The sequence below is a fragment of the Suncus etruscus genome, chromosome 13, assembly GCF_024139225.1.
Source record: "Suncus etruscus isolate mSunEtr1 chromosome 13, mSunEtr1.pri.cur, whole genome shotgun sequence".
Lineage (NCBI taxonomy): Eukaryota > Metazoa > Chordata > Mammalia > Eulipotyphla > Soricidae > Suncus > Suncus etruscus.
In genome coordinates this window covers 93,687,591-93,705,264 of record NC_064860.1, presented here as the reverse complement: position 1 = coordinate 93,705,264, position 17,674 = coordinate 93,687,591, and the positions used below count along the sequence as shown (strand labels likewise).

General features: G+C 40.5%; 1 protein-coding gene across 1 annotated transcript in view; it reads right to left on the bottom strand.

Annotated features, from left to right (window-relative positions):
* Position 1: 1 nt before the first annotated feature.
* Positions 2-17,674, bottom strand: part of LOC126025888 (filamin A-interacting protein 1-like) — a 134,374-nt gene continuing 116,701 nt past the window's right edge. Inside the window, exon 4 of the mRNA XM_049785614.1 lies at positions 2-155. Coding sequence (XP_049641571.1) covers positions 2-155 — 154 coding nt within the window. The remainder of the gene's footprint in view (positions 156-17,674) is intronic.

Here is a 17,674-nt window from a genome sequence, read left to right as displayed (position 1 = left end):
TTTATGATGTGTAACTTCCCACTTCCAGTGTAGTGAACAGATTTCCCCAGAGGTCCAGGGGGAGCCGTCCAGTGAAACTTAGTGATGTCAGTGTTGGCTGGAGCTGTTGATTTGAAGTTCCATGTTGGGATTCTCTGCTGGCATCCCTCCTTGATCTTAATTAGACAAAAGAATAAAAGGTAGTTAATGTACAGTTGGAGAGGCGGAAGACATTGTCCGGTTGCAGAATTTGGCATGGAGAGGGGGAAATCAGATTATTCTGCCAACATACTTTTTGTGCTCGTTATATACAAGATTCTTGGTCGTAGATAATGGTATGTCTAAATGAGTTCTATTTCTTGCATTTTAACAATTAGTGTAGTGGGAAATATGCAAAAAGAATTGTTTAACATATAATCTCAAAAAGTCTCAAGATTGAAAACAAATTGATTTTAACTGAGGAGAATAAGAGTTTCTATGTAAGGTTAGATGGAGATTTATGAAGAAAGATTTTTTTGGGGGGGCACACCTGGTGGTGCTCAGGGGTTACTCCTGGCTCTGCACTTAGAAATTGCTCATGGCTCGGGGGACCAGATGGGATACCAGAGATCGAACCCTCATCTGTCCTGGGTCAGTCACATGCAAGGCAAACGTCCTACCACTGTGCTACCACTCCGGCTCCGAATAAAGATATTTTTGACTTAGACTTCCCAAAACATGGAAGGTGTTTAATAGCAGGGATGGGAGGTTATCCTAGAGCAAGGAAATTGTTTGGGTAATGGCCCTTAGGTGGGAAATTGAACATAGTTGAACTATGTGGGTTAAAATTAGGTTGTGTTTGAAATACAGAATGTGTAGATTTTATTCTTTTGTTTATTTGGTTTGGGGGCCACAGCTGACCACTGCGGACTAATTTCTGGCTCTATGTTTGGGAACCACTCTCGGCAAGGCTTGGGGGAAATTATACATGGTTCTTCCTGCCTACTCCACTAGAATTTCTGACAAGAATGTAAATCTCTGGAGCCAGGGAGGAAAAATTATAAATGATTCTTTAGAAAGGATAGTGGCTGGGGAAAGACAAGCTGTCTATTTTGCTATCAGTATCCTCTTTATTTAAATGGCATTCCTACCTTTTCATCTGATCTCGTGGTCTCACCTTTAGTGCTTGAAATGCTTACTCACTTTTCAAAAATCTCTCAAATGGCCAACAAAATTGGAATTTTTTTCTAATTCTTTATTTTTCAAAAAAATGAAATGGCCTATTAAGGATTTAATGAGATGGAACACTTTAACAATGATTAAGACAGCAATTTGGCCATGAGTATTAAAATCCCTAAATCTGGCATCTGGTGACCAGTGTATGTTGTAGCTAATAATAATCTTTTCTAGGGAATAATCAGAGATACAGGCAAGACTATTTGATTTAGTGTTACTTCTAAGATGGAACTAGGGTGGAATAAATTAGGATGGAATAAATGAATTGGGTTAAAACAGTGCTTCTCAATTATTTTCTGTCATGCCCCCCTAGGAAAAAGAAAACATTTTTCATGCCCCCCCCATGTCACTGTAAATAGAATCTTTATTGAAAAAACTTTAACTTGCAAAACAAAAATATATAAATAACTTGAGCTGATTTTTTAAATCAGAGGTGATGTCTGGATTAATGGCTACAATGAACACGTTTTGCAATGCATAGCTTTTCGAAGTGGGGTTTGAAGCAGGACAGCAACTCAGCTCCAGAGACATACAGAGACATAAACACGTGGCTTAGCTTGTTATGACAGTTTCCCCAGGTCAAATGCTCCCCCCCTTCATGGAGCCTTGCAACCCTCCTGGGGGTAAGCCCCACTATTTGAGAAGCACTGGGTTAAAATCACATATGAATCTGATTATTCTTTGAAAATGACAAGGAACTGTTTATTTGAAATGTTAAAAGCAGGATTAATGCTACGTAATGCTATATGTATGCATACTTGAAGAGAAAAATGTAGAATAAGCTTACCAGTGCTATCGGTGATTAATTGGTTAGTGAAGTTCTCAGTGCTTTTATATTTTGTATTTTCTATAGTAATCGTACAGTTGGAAAAAGAATAGTAATTTAAAGGTAGAAAGGAAGGAAGGACACACTTCAGAGATTAAGACATTGACTATATCATCCAAATCAGGAATTGAAGCAACTGTAGTTGAAATTAGTGTTGCACTTACTTAAGCTAATTGATTCTGGGACCAGAGCTTTAGACTTTCCTATATACATTGGAATAAACCTTAAGTGCCAAGATTCAGATTGTTTTTTCTTTTCTTCTATTATGGAGAGAGGGAAAAAAGGGGAGGAGGAGAGAGGGGAAAAAAAGGAGGAGGAGAGAGGGCAGAGGAGAGAGGGCAGAGAGCTAGAGGAAGAGAGAAAGAAGAGAAGGGGAGAGGGAAAGAGGGGGCTAAAGAGAGGGAGAGAGGCAGGCAGTGGAGAGGAAGAGAAAGGGAGATGGTGAGGGAGAGGAAAGAGGAAGAAGGGAAGAGAAGTAGAAAGACAAGGTGAGAGAGGGAGAGAGGAAGAGGATAGAGCGAGGAAGAGGATGGGAAAGGCAGGGAGAGGGACAGTGAACAGAGAGAGGGAAACAGGAAAAGAGAAAGGGGGAGAGAGAGGAAGAGAGGAGAGAATGAGAAGCAGGGAGAGAGAGTGAGAAAGGGAGAGGACAAGGGAGGAGGAGAGAGGGAGGAGTAGAGAGGGAAAGAAAGGGAGAAATAAAGAGCTGGTAGAGAGGGAAGAGCCAGATTGTTTTTCCTAATACTTTTATAAGTTAGGGACAAAATATTGCTGATCTATTGATGATAAATAAATAAAGAAATTATAACTAAAATTATAACTCATTCCTCTGCAGTTGTACCCACCAATCTACATTTTAGATAATTTCTCATAGTAATTAATTTTGTGCAAGTATTCATCCTGCCATACTTTGAGAAATCATCAAGTTTTTGTTGTCTTTTGAAGTTTACTTTCATCTGGAACCTCAGTAATTCTTTTTTTTTTGGGGGGGGGAGGGGTACATCCAATGGCGCTCAGGGGTTACTCCTGGCTCTACGCTCAGAAATTGCTCCTGGCTTGATCGAACTCGCGTCCATCCTGGGTCAGCTGCGTACAAGGCAAATGCTCTATTGTTCTGATTTTGGAACCTCAGTAATTCTACCTGGGTAGTTCAACCTTTTGAAAGACAGTGGTTACCTGAAGAGGGATTATGAGAATCCCTTCAAGATCTTATTAAAACACTAAAGTTTCAAGATCCCATCTTAGAACCTACTGATTTAAATCCCTCTAGGAATGGGGTGGGGGGGTGAATCCTAATGACTACAGGATCTTCAGATAAACCAGTTAGTATGGGACAGTTATTTCTTTTAAGCAGTCCTTGTAGGTGTTGAAGAAAACATGGCCAAGATGGTGTTCATTAGTAGGACTCCTTCTACACTCTCTAGAAAATTGGCTTTTGCAAGTTAATTTTGTATTTTGCTAGCTCTCCTTTTACTACATAGCTCTTACCTCTAGATGGCAGCAAAGGCTGTCTGTTTTTTAAAGAACGCCTGTTCCTAAGCCTTAGAAGAATTATTTCCCCCTTAGGGTTGGAGGTTGTATGAATTTGTATACTTGGACCTGATTCAGCAAATGAGGTATGGCGCTTTAAAAATGTGTCATGTCTTAGATAATACTTTAGCACATTATTCAGATCGCTTCAGCAACGTTTTGTCCAAATTTGGAGTGCGTATTCTAAAGGGAAGGAAGCCATATGGTTCATTTAAGACCACACAGTGCATCTTCTAGTTGGAGTCGGAGGCTCCTGGGTTTCATCAGAAAGCAGATGTTTTGGGAGGAGATTAAGCAAGCTAGAAAGCTCATTCATAGAAAGATTTTTTTTAAAAATGTGTTTAACTTATTTCAACATGAAATGTCTGGGGTTTGGAATGAATTGCAGACCTGAAGGTTGCTGAGTTTCATAAGATAGAAACATTGGTTTTTTTAGGGAAGAGTAGAAAGAAATGAAAGACATGTAGAATTTGTTTATAAAATTATAAAAAAATATTGGCTTATTTGGTCTAAGAAGAAACAGAATACCAAGACAACACTTGATCGCCCATGTTCACTGCCAACTTGATATATAAATATGTTTCTCCATGACAGGAACCTTATTAGTGACCAGATGTTCAGAAAGGTGAAAATATCTTCACTTGAATTGGGAAGTCTTGGATCTTTAACCAGGTTTCTACTGGATCACTGAATTCTTATATGATTGCTGAGGGCAAGACCTCCACATTTGTTTATCCAAATAAAACCATCATTTCTGAGAAAGATCTGGGTGTCTACTTAAACAGCCAGAGTTGGAATGATTTATTTTCTCTAAATAATATTGATTTTCTGAAAGCATTGAACTTATTTGACTATTATGTAAGAGAGCATGACATCAGGGACATTTCTGTTTCAAAGGCAGCTGGATTAAAGAATCAAGACTCCACTGACCTGGCTTCATTCTGATTTGTGTTTATTGAGGTACACAGAGACCAAGCAGATTTAGGGACCCAGCTGTGGAATGCTCGGTCAAGGCCAGTGTTATCCGAATGATGATGTTTTGCATTTATGTTTTTATCTCTGTTTAAATGGGAAAGTGCATAAGTAACAGTGATGGATAGGGTGAGGACAAGGAGGAAATGCACAACTGAAGACCCCCCCCCCCAAATCTTTGAAGTATTATTGCTTTCTTTTCCTTTGTCCTATTATATATTGTTTGGTAAATCACTGCTAATTTTAAAAAAAGGAAATAACAGATAACGAATCTGGCTAAAGCTTCAGAATCTGCTTTGACATTTTCTCTCTTGATTTTCCCAGGACTTCCTCATTGTACAATAAAACTTTCTTTTTATCAGCAAAGATTTTACAGTTTATATGGCAAGAGGTTCTTCAGAAGGAAACTGTATGCTTTGATTAGCTCATTCCCACGAACAAGCCTCCTTTGAGAGAATGCTTTGTTTCGATGGCTCCAGTGCTATGGTTTATGTAAGAATTGTCCACTTTCTGAGGTGAAGGTTAGAGGAAATTGGTTCCCTAAATGTAACACGATTTGGGGCTCTGCCTAATCACCTCTCAATCTCTGTGGTAATTACACCATGGACAGTGAGGACAATCCAAGAAGAAACATTGAAATACAGGGTTCAAAGTCCTTCCTGATCTATCACCTTTCGATTTTGTGTTCAGAAACAAAGCCTCAAGTGGAGAAATAGTTTGCAAAAACAAATCTAAAGTATATCTAAAATATAAATACTATTCTTGAAATATCTTCCCAGTATATATTGTTTTTCTTTGTTATTTAGCCTTTTTATTCCTGTAGGAATTTTCTCCCCCCCCCCCCCGTAGGAATTTTCATCTTAGCATTTCTTCTTCCTTTTTTTTTGTTCCACCCATTTTTCTCTTTATCATTCCTTTTTACGTACTTCATTTTGTAAATCTTTAACAGCCTTCTATTTTACAAATAAGACTTAACCCCATAGATTGATTCTGGTACCAATTGACTGTGTTCCTGAATAAACTTTTTTGCTTCCACAGATTTTTTTTTTGCTCACCTCTATTCCATTTTTTGAAAATATCTTTATTTAAGCACCATGATTACAAACATGATTGTAGTTGGGTTTCAGTTATAAAAAAAAGAACACCCCCCTTCACCAATGCAACTCTCCCACCACCAATGCCCCCATCTCCTACCTCCTTCACCCCCTGCCTGCACTGGAGACAGGCATTCTGTTTCTCTCACTACTACTGTCATGATCATCTCTATTCCTTAGAATGGATCCTTGCAAGTTCTTTGAACAGTAGTAAAATATGTAGGAAAATCCTTAGCCAACCCAACATGCCAAACAAGTGTTAGTTACTGGTGTCAACATTGTCATTAATTGTGTCTTTTTTCTTCCATTCATTGTCAAGATGCCTATTTCTTAATCATAATAATCTTATCTTCTTTATTTTGTTTTTCTTATTTTAGTTTATCCTTTGTTCCCCTCTCTCTCCAATTCATTATTGGAGACATGTTACTAAGAATAGGAGCTGATGCAGCTGAACAAAAAAAAAAAGTTTATTCCTGGGCTGTGTTTTGAACCACCTTCAGCCTAGAAAAGGAGCCTTTTTTTTTTTAATGTCATTTTCCCCTTCTTTGTTTTCTTTTTGTTTAGCTTTGTGCCTTATCTTGTTGTGCTTAGAGTTTATACCTCTTGACTTGGTGCTCAGGATTGAGCCCTGGTCTGTCCCATGGAAGTTAAGTGTTCTACCATTCTACATTCCATAGGTTTCTTTTTTTTTTTTTTTTTTTTTTTTTTTTTGGCTTTTGGCTTTTGGCTTTTGGGTTACACCCGGCAGTACTCAGGGGTTACTCTTGGCTCTATGCTCAGAAATCGCTCCTGGCAGGCTCAGGGGACCATATGGGATCCCAGGATTCAAACCACCGTCCTTCTACATGCAAGGCAAACACCTTACCTCCATGCTATCTCTCCAGCCCTTATATTCCCTTTATTCCCTTTTTATCTTACTTTGGTCTGGTCTTTTATGAATGTTTTTCTCTAGAGTTAAATAGAAACATTTTATTCTCTTTCCTATCTTTTATAGTTCATGTTTGTCCTAACTTTGTTATTTTGTGAAAAGCAAATGCAAAACAGCTGTAGCTATCAGGTGTTTTAGCCACGGTCCTCTGTTGAGTGCTGCCTACTTCCAGGAAAAGTCCTGACTAATAGTGGACAGGAGTTCTTGAACGTTAGTCAAGAATGATCTAGGGAGTTTATTAAGATGAAGATTCATTGGACTTAATGGGTCTAAAAATCTGTTAATTCCTGCTTTATTTGATAAAGAGCATCTGTGACTCCATTTTGAAAAACATTGATAGAAGTCTTTCAAAAATAATTGATAGTTGATTTTTGTTTCTGTGAGATTATAATACATGGCAGGGGTAGCCATTATAACAAGAGTCAAAATAATTTTGGACTAGAGGTCAAAGCTGAAATGCTTTGCAAACCTAGAGGACGATTATAAAAATTAGATAGGTTAGAGCACATGACTTGAGTTTGGAGAAGTTTCACTGGAGAGACTAAGAAGAGAGACAGACTGGCATTCCAGAAGTAGGAGTAGCCTGAGCAAATATATAGGGTTATAGGCTTTTATAGCTATTGGGAGGATAGTCAGCACTAAGTTCTGGTGAGAGATAGAGTGTGGTTGGTTTGGATTGGGCAGTATGGGGCTTGAGGAGAATCTGACTGGAGCGTTGTCATGGGATCATAGATCACTAGTAACCCTGGGAAAGATTGAATTAGAGAGGTCAGAGACTAAAGTTGGAGATTGGTTTATAGTAACATCTGTATTGAAGTCTGTTTTTTGGAGAGTAAGTAGTAGCAAAAGGAAAGCAGGAGGGATAAAGAACTACCAGGGCAGAATAACTGATTGAATCTGGGGAATAAACAGCAAAGAAAAGAATGGTCTCTCATTGAACTTGGATAACAGGGACAGTGGCAGATTGTTACCAGAAGCAAAACAAAGACCCATCCAAGCCACCCTACATGGGGTGGGGAGGAGTCACATCACTCACTCACTAGCTTTGAAGTGTAGTTGAACCTTGCACATGGAACTGTTTGGTATTTTCTGTTTTGAAACTTTAGGAATGTTGCCTTGTGAATCATTATAGAGGCATGTTTGATACCATTCATGTGGCTGAGATAGTTCCATAGAGAATGCAGTTCTTTGGTCCTTGCTATTCTTTTTCTCTTCCACCACAGGTGGAACCCCTTTCTGATAGGCTCTGAGGTGAGTTTGGGTTGGGTCTTCTCCTGTACCTTCTTTCCCCACCAGTAAGAAGAAGACAAATATGTCTGAGAGCAGGCCCTAAAGAAGATATTTTCCCACTTCTGAATCATATATACTGACCCAACTATTGTTGGTTTGATTGGCTCGCTGGGGGAACGGAAATCCTGCCTCTCTCCCCCAGCAGCCATCAGGCTGGCTCCTTGACCATTGTGTCTGGATTTTGAGCAGGCGGGTTACATAAACTTGCACTTGGGGCAGGTTATCTGTAACACCCTTTGGCACGGGGACAATCAATAAAGGGAGGATGCCCTCCCTCTGGCCCCCAACACATTTCCTTCCTAATTGGTAGTTTGAGAGCCATACTTGATAAGTTCCCAAATACATATAGTAATAATGGTCCTTTGTTCTCAGTTCTCTCATTACACTTAGAAGAAAAAAAATCAGCGAAGCTAGCAGCTCATATTTTTACCAAAAGTTTGGTAATATGTATTACTCTTTTAACCAGGAAAAAAAATTACACTTAAAAATACACTTAAATAGGGCCGGAGAGATAGCATGAAGGTAGTGCGTTTGCCTTGCATGCAGGACTGTGGTTCAAATCCCAGCATCCCATATGGTCCCCTGAGCCTGCCAGGAGCGATTTCTGAGCATGGAGCCAGGAGTAACCCCTGGGCGCTGCTGGGTGTGACCCAAAAACCCAAAAACCAAAAACCAAAAACCAAACACTTAAATACACTTAAAAATGCACTTAGAAGTATCTCTGAAGTACAGAGATCCCCATCCATTGACTGACCCATCTTTCCTTTACTTGAGGAGACATCAGGTGTTTCTTAGTTTGTGTGTGTGTGTGTGTGTGTGTGTGTGTGTGTGTGTATGTGTGTGTGGTTTATCTTTGGGTTACACCCTTTGGCATTCAGGGCTTACTCCTGGTTCTGTGTTCTAGGTTCTTGGCAGGTCAGCCAGTAAGCACCCAACCCAAGAATCTATTGTATTTTAAACTAACTTTTTTTTTTATAAAGCTATATACATACTTCATTGAGGTCTCAAAACTGACAGCTATCATGAATTTATCTATTTATTATTTTGATTTGGGGGCCATACCCACCTGTGGTCAGGGCTTATTCCTGATTTTGCTCAGGGATCATCCCTGGTGGGACTTCAGGGGACTAGATGTGATTTTGGGGATCAAACCCAAGTTGGCTTTGTTCAAGGAAAGCACCTGGCAAGGCTCTACCTGCTGTACTATTTCCTCAGCCTCCAGCTACCAGTAAATTTAGATATAACATTAAAAAAGCAACTAACAGAAATTGGTCTTTACCCTCCCCACTTTATTTTTAGGAAACAAAACAAAACAGGCAGTTCCCTAAAGAGAAAGGCAATAATGTTTTCTTTTTGAAGGATTGTTTTGAGTTGTGTTGAATTTTGGAGTGCTTTTCATCAGTGCTCAGGGCTGCTCCTGGTTCTGTGCTCAGGGATCACTACTGGAGATTATACATGGTGTGAATTGACTCTCTGATCGGGCATTCAGTTACAAGGCAAGTACCTTACTCACTCGCTGTATCCTGACACTGTTTTTGAGTTGTTTGACAAGTGGCTTCAATGAAGCATGTTTCTATATTTGCTATAAGAGATATATTATACATGTGATAAGAGACATATTAGAACCACCTGAAGACTTTTTTGTTTGTTTGTTTGTTTGTTTTAGGGCCACATATAGTGGGCACCCAGGGGTTACTCTTGGATCTGCACTCAGAAATCGTTCCTGGCAGGCTCTGCGGACCACATAGGATGCCTGAGATGGAACCTGGGTTCGTCCTGGGTTGGCCGTGTGCAAGGCAGACACCCTTCCACTGTGCTATCTCTCCTGCTCCCATCCCTTATAGTTTATATTTTAGTACTTCCTTAGAGATAAGATTTACTGTAACCCCAAATTGAAACCAGAGTTTGGATCCAAAAGTTGGATGTCCACACTCATGAATAATCAAAGAATGAGTAATTCCCTGAGCTGGGAAAAGACACGGGCTGATTTATTGATTTATTTAAAGGTGATTTGGGGACATTGGGCTTTTGTTACAAATTATCATGTTGCTTGTAGAATGTAAAACCCCAAAGGAGGCTGTGCCATTGAGGAAGACACTGTCAGCTGGCTACCGAGGCAGCCACTTCCTGGCTTTGATTTGTGTGCTTGTGAAGCAGTTCTTGGATTGTCATATTCCCTTCTGAGACCGATGAGCCTCTTCCTGCTAAGTTCATCTGCCCTACCTGGTATCTGTGCCTTTGGTGTCATAGAATAGCATATATTCTATATACTAATATATATTCTATATATCTATATTCTATAGTATATTCTATACACTATATTTTATATACTAATATTTATTCTTTTATATACTAATAGATATTCTATATACACATCTATATTCTATAATATTCTACATACTAATATATATTTTATATATTTTTGGGGGGGAGGTTGGGCTATACCCAGTGATGCTCAGGGGTTACTTCAGGCTATGCGCTCAGAAATCACTCCTGACTTGGGGGACCATATGGGATGCTGAGGGATCGAACTGCGGTTCGTCTTAGGTTGGCGCGTGCAAGGCAAATGCCCTACTGCTTGTACCACTGCTCCGGCCCATATTTTGTATATTCTAAATACATCTATTTACATCTATATTCTATATATATTCTATAGTATATTTATATACTAATATATACTTGTACTACTATATATATTCTATATGCTAATATATGCTAATAGTATATATATATACATATATAATAGAATAATAGAATCCTGAGCAGGCCATGACTCCAGCTACAGTTCTTTCTGCACAAATACTCTCCTGTGAGGACTTGTGCTCTTTTTCTTGCTTTCTCCCGTCTTCTCACCTCACCCCCTCAGGTCAGCCCAGTTACATAGACTTGACTTCTCCTGTTATTTATCTGTTAATTTGGGCCTTAGGGAGGTAGGAGGAGATGAAGGGGAGCAGACCACTCTTAACTGTGGGAGGTTTCTAAGGCCATGAAGGTTGAGTTAGAACATAGTGTGTGGGTCAGTTGATGAGAGAAAAGAAATTTATTGGTAAAGAATGGGGAGAAGGGAAGTGAAAATACATCTTACTTATGGACCTTCCTTGTGTTCCTGCCCAAGTGGCAGACTTGGAGGCAAGGTTCAGTCAGGATGGTAAGAGATAGCCCCTTTACCCCAGGTAAACAGTGGCACTGGGCAAAAAGCCATTTCCCTGGCTGACAAAGGAGCTTCTCTGTCTATTGTCATGAAACTGGGATGGGCTAATGAAGTTTAGCCTCTAGTCTCAGCTCATTGTTAGCACATACTAACATGATTTGGGAGAATTTTCCTCATTGTTCAAGATTCTAATATTTTTCGTTTCTAAAACTGTGACAGTTCTCACTTCATAGAATTATTGTGAAGTGACGCAGCATTATAAAGTTAGTTCCCCCCCCCCCCCCCCCGCCTAAAGGCACAGAACCATCCCTGGCATTTTATTTATTGACTGGATGCCAGCCTTTCCTCAGTCCCACCTTCAACTTCCGCCACCTTGCCTACACTGCTTCTTTTCCTTAAATGTTGAAAATTTGTCTTCCTGCTGGCCTTCACCCCCTCACCCCTCTCTTCTGATACCTCTTCTGGTGCCTCTCTGGAATGCCTTTGTCTTCCTGTCTGTATTCCTCACCTCTAAACCTCTGCTCAAATTTGCCTTTGTTGCTGAAACCTAATCCCAACCCTGCCCTAGAGTAATCTGTTCCTCCTCTAAACTCCTATATAGTTCTTACTGTCTGTGAAATCCCTTTTAAGGTAATCTTGCATTTGATTTTAAATCTTAGGCTCCCCTAGCTGCTTAGTACAGATGTGAGTGTAGTGTTAGGTGCTTAAAAATATTTGCCAGTTTATGGAAACTCTTTTGCTGAGTGAAGTAAGTCAGAGGGAGAGATAGACACAGAATAGTCTCCCTCATTTATGGGTTTTAAGGAAAAAAAAAAGACATTATTGTAATAATACCCAGAGATAATAAAGATGAGGGCTAGAAGGACCAGCTCAGAATATGAAGCTTACCACAGAGTGGTGAGTGCAGTTAGAGAAATAACTCACTGACAACTATCATGCCAATGGTAGTGAGAGTAATAGAATGTCTTGGAAACAGGCAGGGGGTGGGGGAGGAGAGAGATGGGGGTCATTGGTGGTGGGAAGGTTGCACTGGTGAAGGGGGTGTTCTTTTATATATCTGAAACCCAACTACAAGCATGTTTGTAATCATGGTGCTTAAAGATATTAAAAAATAAACATATACTATATACTTACTTCTCTAAAACATATATATTTGCCAGTTCATTCTCTCAGGTGATTTGCAAAGAAATTAAGAGACCTTGGATGCTAGAAGAAGACATTTGTTCCCGTGGTAGTTCTAAGCAAATAGAGGGAAATTTAAATTTCTCAGAGAGGACTTTTTGGACAGATCTAAACAGAGGAACTATTGCTTAAGTTCTTGGGAATCCTGCTGTCACCCATTTTGCCTCCTTAAGGCAAAGATTTGTCTACCATTTTCTTTGTTTCTGCGCAAGCCACATGTATGACTAGAAAGCTCAGCTGAAAACTTGAGTTTATAACATGGTTTCTTAGAAAGTAACAAAAGCATATATATGTATACAATATGTAAATGTTCATACATGCATGCATTATTCCCATCTGTCAAGGGATAGAAGCAGTCCTTCTGAGTGAAACTTTTCAGTGCAGATTTTGAGACTTATTTTGAGATTTATGGCTGGTCATGTTTAAGTTTCTAGTCTCCCTAGATTAGATAGAAATGTTCAAAGTCACTGTAAAATTTTTTCCCATGGCAGATAATGGCAATGAGAAATTGACTTCTGAAATTAGTTGCTTCATTTATGCAATGTAGTGGTTTCCAGCTGGGTTTGGTTGGTTTTGCTTATTAGGCTCTATCAGGAGGTGTTTTTGTCATGATTGGGAAATGTTAAATTGACACCTAGCCAGCAGAAGCCCAGAATTCTGCTAAATCTTCTTCTAGTGCACAGGACATTCACTCTTTCATAGCAAAGAACAATGAAATCCATCCAAGCTCTGAGCAGTTTTGAATTTGAGAGACCTAGCCCTTCCTGACAAGCAGATAATGGTGAGATGAAAATACATTCATTCGGGGCCGGGCGGTGGCGCTGGAGGTAAGGTGCCTGCCTTACCTGCGCTAGCCTAGGAGACGGACCGCGGTTCGATCCCCCGGCGTCCCATATGGTCCCCCAAGCCAGGAGCGACTTCTGAGCGCATAGCCAGGAGTAACCCCTGCGCGTTACCGGGTGTGGCCCAAAAACCAAAAAAAAAAAAAAAAAAAAAGAAAATACATTCATTCATAGAGTTATAAAATAGAAAATAAATCTTCGGCCAACCTAGTAGTTGGAATACTTCTAAGTGGACAAACGAAGAAGGAAATACCTAATTTCAGAAGGAAATTCTTGCCAGGTCATTGGTTTGCTTAGTTGCTTAATGAGGCCCCACTCTTGTGTTCCAAAAGAATTTCAAACAATTAAAAAGAAGGTGGCAAGATTTGGAGAGAATTTGGAAATCACTGGAAGTGAGGATTAAACTTCATCTGAAGATCACTAACTCAGATTCTTTCCAGGGATCCATAGCTGACTAGGAAATGCATGGGATGGAATTTGATTTGCTGTGTTTCACTCTATAAGACACACCTGACCATAAGACGTACATAGTTTTTAGATGCTCTCCTGTTCTGCATTCAGGCTTCAGCTCCAGGTGGCATTTGCTCCATAAGAAGCACTTTCAGGGAGAAAAAAGTGCATCTTATGGTACGAAAAATATGGTAATTTGTCTGCATCTCATGAGCTTGCCCTTGCCCAGTCAGTCTACTTACCTTCTTTTCTTAAACCAGTTTCAAGTTTTATGTGCCTTAGAAAGTCTTATTAAAATCTAACTTTATGAATCCCCTTTGACCTTAACTTGATTGTAGGAAGTTTAGCCTGCTACATTATTTCAACACCAGGTACTTGGATGTCTTTACTTCCCTTGCCCATGTTTAAGGACAGTGAATCTTTGGTCTCTAATACCTACCTTGCTCTGTGTTGGGTAGCAGGTAGGTAACTCAGCATGTCTTGGTCTGTGAATTGATTTGGTCCATCTGACTTCTTTTTGGGTCACATATGGCAGCACTCAGAGGTTACTCCTGGCTCTATGCTCAGAAATCACTCCTGGCAGGTTCGGGGGACCATATGGGATGCCGGAATTTGAGCCAACGTCCTTCTGCATGCAAGGCAAACACCCTACCTCCACGCTATCTCTCCGGCCCCCTGACTTCTTTTTTTTAAACTTTATTTATTGATTAATTGATTGATTGGTTTTGGGGCCACACCCAGTAGTGCTAAGGGGTCACTCCTGGCTCTGCACTCAGAAGTTGTCCGTGGCACACTGGGAGACCATAGGAGATGCTGGGAATTGAACCGGGTCCTTCTCGGGGTCGGGCGCATGCAAAGCAAGCGCCTTACCATTGTACTATCTCTCTGTTTCTCTCAAGCTGACTTTTTGAAGAGATCATATCCTAGACTGTGATCCTGCGTGTCTCTGAGACACATGAGTGGGTTTACCACTCATTCTACCTTTTCAGAGGCCCAGGAGTGACACTGAGACAACCTTTGTTGGCCTTTAGGGAATATGTACTTTGGTAATTATCTAAAGATGATTCTCCTTTAAAAAATGAAACAAACAAACAAAAAATGAAAAAGGGGGGCCAGAGAGATAGCATGGAGATAGGACATTTGTCTTGCATGCAGAAGGATGGTGGTTTGAATCCTGGCATCCCATATGGTCCCCTGAGCCTGCCAGGGGCGATTTCTGAGTGTAGAGCCAGGAGGAACCCCTGAGCGCTGCTGGGTGTGACCCAAAAATAAAAAAAATAAAAAAGAAAGAAACAAGGGCCAAAGAGAAAACACAAGGATAAGGTACTTTCCTTGCACATGTCTTACTCTGATTTGATTCTTGGCACCTGGAGCCCTGCTTGGAGTGATCCCAGAGCCTGGAATAAGCCCTGCTGAGCTGAGCACTGTAGGGTTTGGATGAGTCACCCCTACCGTAACCACTTGTCCCCCAAAAGAAAATTCCCGGACAAAAAGATAAAGCAAAACTCACAAGGCCAAGAAAACAAGGTCTTACTTAAGTAACCTTACAAAAATTCCATATAGGATCATTTGGCTATGAAATAAAAATAACTTGCAAAAATTGAAAAACTAATTTAAGGCTTTCAAAAACCAACCTAGTATCTATTTTTCATGACCATTAATCTTATTAAAAAAATAAGTGAGAATTTTAAAATGAGGCCACATGAGAATTAACCTTAGGACAATGGACTTCAATGCCAAAGGTTAGTCCAGAGTGTTTTTATGGCACCATTCTAAGTATAAAATCTGGTGTCCTGATGGGATATTTATGGGTGCTGATGAACAGTGCTGATTCATTATCCAACTAATGAAAGACTTAAATATGTTCGCCGATTAACTCGCTGGATTACTTGCCCTACCTTGAGAGATGCCTGCCTGCTTTGGGATTTTGACGACACAAAAGCTTTTATCCTTCCTGAGTTACCTGCAAGAGTAGACTTTGAAACCCGTCAGTTGGAAAGGATTTATAATGAACATAAATTTAAACTTTGGGGACTTTAGTGTACCACTTCTTCACTGTGAAGTTGCCTCACTGAGGCCTAAGGTCAATGGAGGCCTTTGTTTAGTCCTACTCAAACTGTTCTCTCTCTCTTTTTTAATGTGTGCTGGACTACTCCCAAAAAATGTTTTAGGGTTCTTTGAAGGCCTGAGATCTGAGTGAGACACAGATATTATGTTAGACAGCTTGCTACTACTCAGCTGAAGAGTCTGTGTTGCTACAATTATGAAACTGGGAATTTTCGCACCCAATAAAATGGTAGCTGTTCTTGACCTTCTTTTGAGTAAAGATGCCTGAGGAATAGACTGTCTATTCTCATGCCAACCGCTAGAGGACGAAATAATCACACTCTGAATAGTTGTGATTCATTTTGGGAGTGGAATTGGTCAATAAGTTTTTCAGTAGAGGCGTCTAGAATGGAATTGAATCTTTTTTTTTTTTTTTTGGGGGGGGTCACACCCGGCAGTGCTCAGGGGTTATTCCTGGCTCCAGGCTCAGAAATTGCTCCTGGCAGGCACGGGGGACCATATGGGGTGCCGGGATTCGAACCGATGACCTCCTGCATGAAAGGCAAACACCTTACCTCCATGCTATCTCTTCGGCCCCAATGGAATTGAATCTTTAAGGTAAGTATTAATCAGCAGAAAAGCGTGCTAAAAAAGCATCTTGCCGGGGCCGGGTAGGTGGCGCTGGAGGTAAGGTGTCTGCCTTGCAAGCGCTAGCCAAGGAAGGACCTCGGTTCGATCCCCCGGTGTCCCATATGGTCCCCCCAAGCCAGGGGCGATTTCTGAGCGCATAGCCAGGAGTAAACCCTGAGCGTCAAACGGGTGTGGCCCAAAAAAAAAAAAAAAAGCATCTTGCCATGTCCTACTTAAGAATTCTGGTTTGGGGACTGAGTGGTGGCACAGCGAAAAGGTGTCTGCTTTGCACGTGCTAGCCTAGGATGGACTGCAGTTTGATCCCCTGGCAGCCCATATCCCAAGCCAGAAGCAATTTCTGAGCGCATGGCCAGGAGTAACCCCTGGGCGTCACTGGGTGTGGCCCCCCCCAAAAAAAATAAAGAATTCTGGTTTGTTAGCTCTTAATGGACCACCCCACAATTCTCATACATGTGTTGGTTTTATTTTAGAAAACATCTACCTTAATGTTTTGGAGCCTATCTGACATTATTATTATTATTATTATTATTATTATTATTATTAATTATTCTTTTTATTATTATTTTTACACTAAGTGGTTATTTCGGAGGGAAAAATAAATACTTTTTTGTTTGTTTGTTTGCGTCACACCCGGCAGTGCTCAGAGGTTACTCCTGGCTCCATGCTCAGAAATCACTCCTGGCAGGCACAGGGGACCATATGGGATGCCGGATTTGAACTAATGACCTGCATGAAAGGCAAACGTCTTACCTCCATGCTATCTCTCCGGCCCAATAAATACTTTTCTAATACAGGATCCTAAGTATAGGAAAACTAAAATGTTTGTGTCATTTTAAAGGTCTTTCTCTGAGTTGCTTTGTTATTGTTTTTTAAAATGTTCGGCCACATCTAGTGGTGCTCAGAGGCTTGCCTCGCTCTGTGCTCAGAGGTCACTCGTGGGAGGGCCTCAGGGGCCAAATGGATGTCAGGGATGAAATCCAGGTCAGCCACGTGCAAGGCAAACTTCCTACCCACTGTACTAGTGCTCCAGCCTTTCTCTGCTTTTTGTTAACATATTTTAGAGGAGCCTCACTATATAAAGAGGAAGAGGGGCTAATAAAAATATGTTTAATGGTAGAATCATACTACATTAAGTAAATGAAGATCATGAGTCTCTGGGCTGCTTTGTTTTTAAAACCTTGTTTATTTGTTTTTGAGTTACACTCAGGGTTTGCTCCTGTCTGTGTGCTCAAGGAATTACTTCCTGTATGCTGCGGGACTGTCAGCTGTGCTGGGGATCAAACTGGGCTCAGCTGCGTGCAAATAAAAACCTTTACCGCTGTATGATCATTCCTGCCCATAATTGTAAAACTTGTTTTTTTTTTTTATTAGCTCTCCCTTTTATGAGTACCTTTTTATGATTACCTCATAGTGTAACCTAATATTATTTTTGAGTGTCTTGGCACAGTGACCTGTACAGTACAGTCTATGTTCATCGCTAACCATCAACATAGAGAACCTCCTTCCTATCAAGAGTCA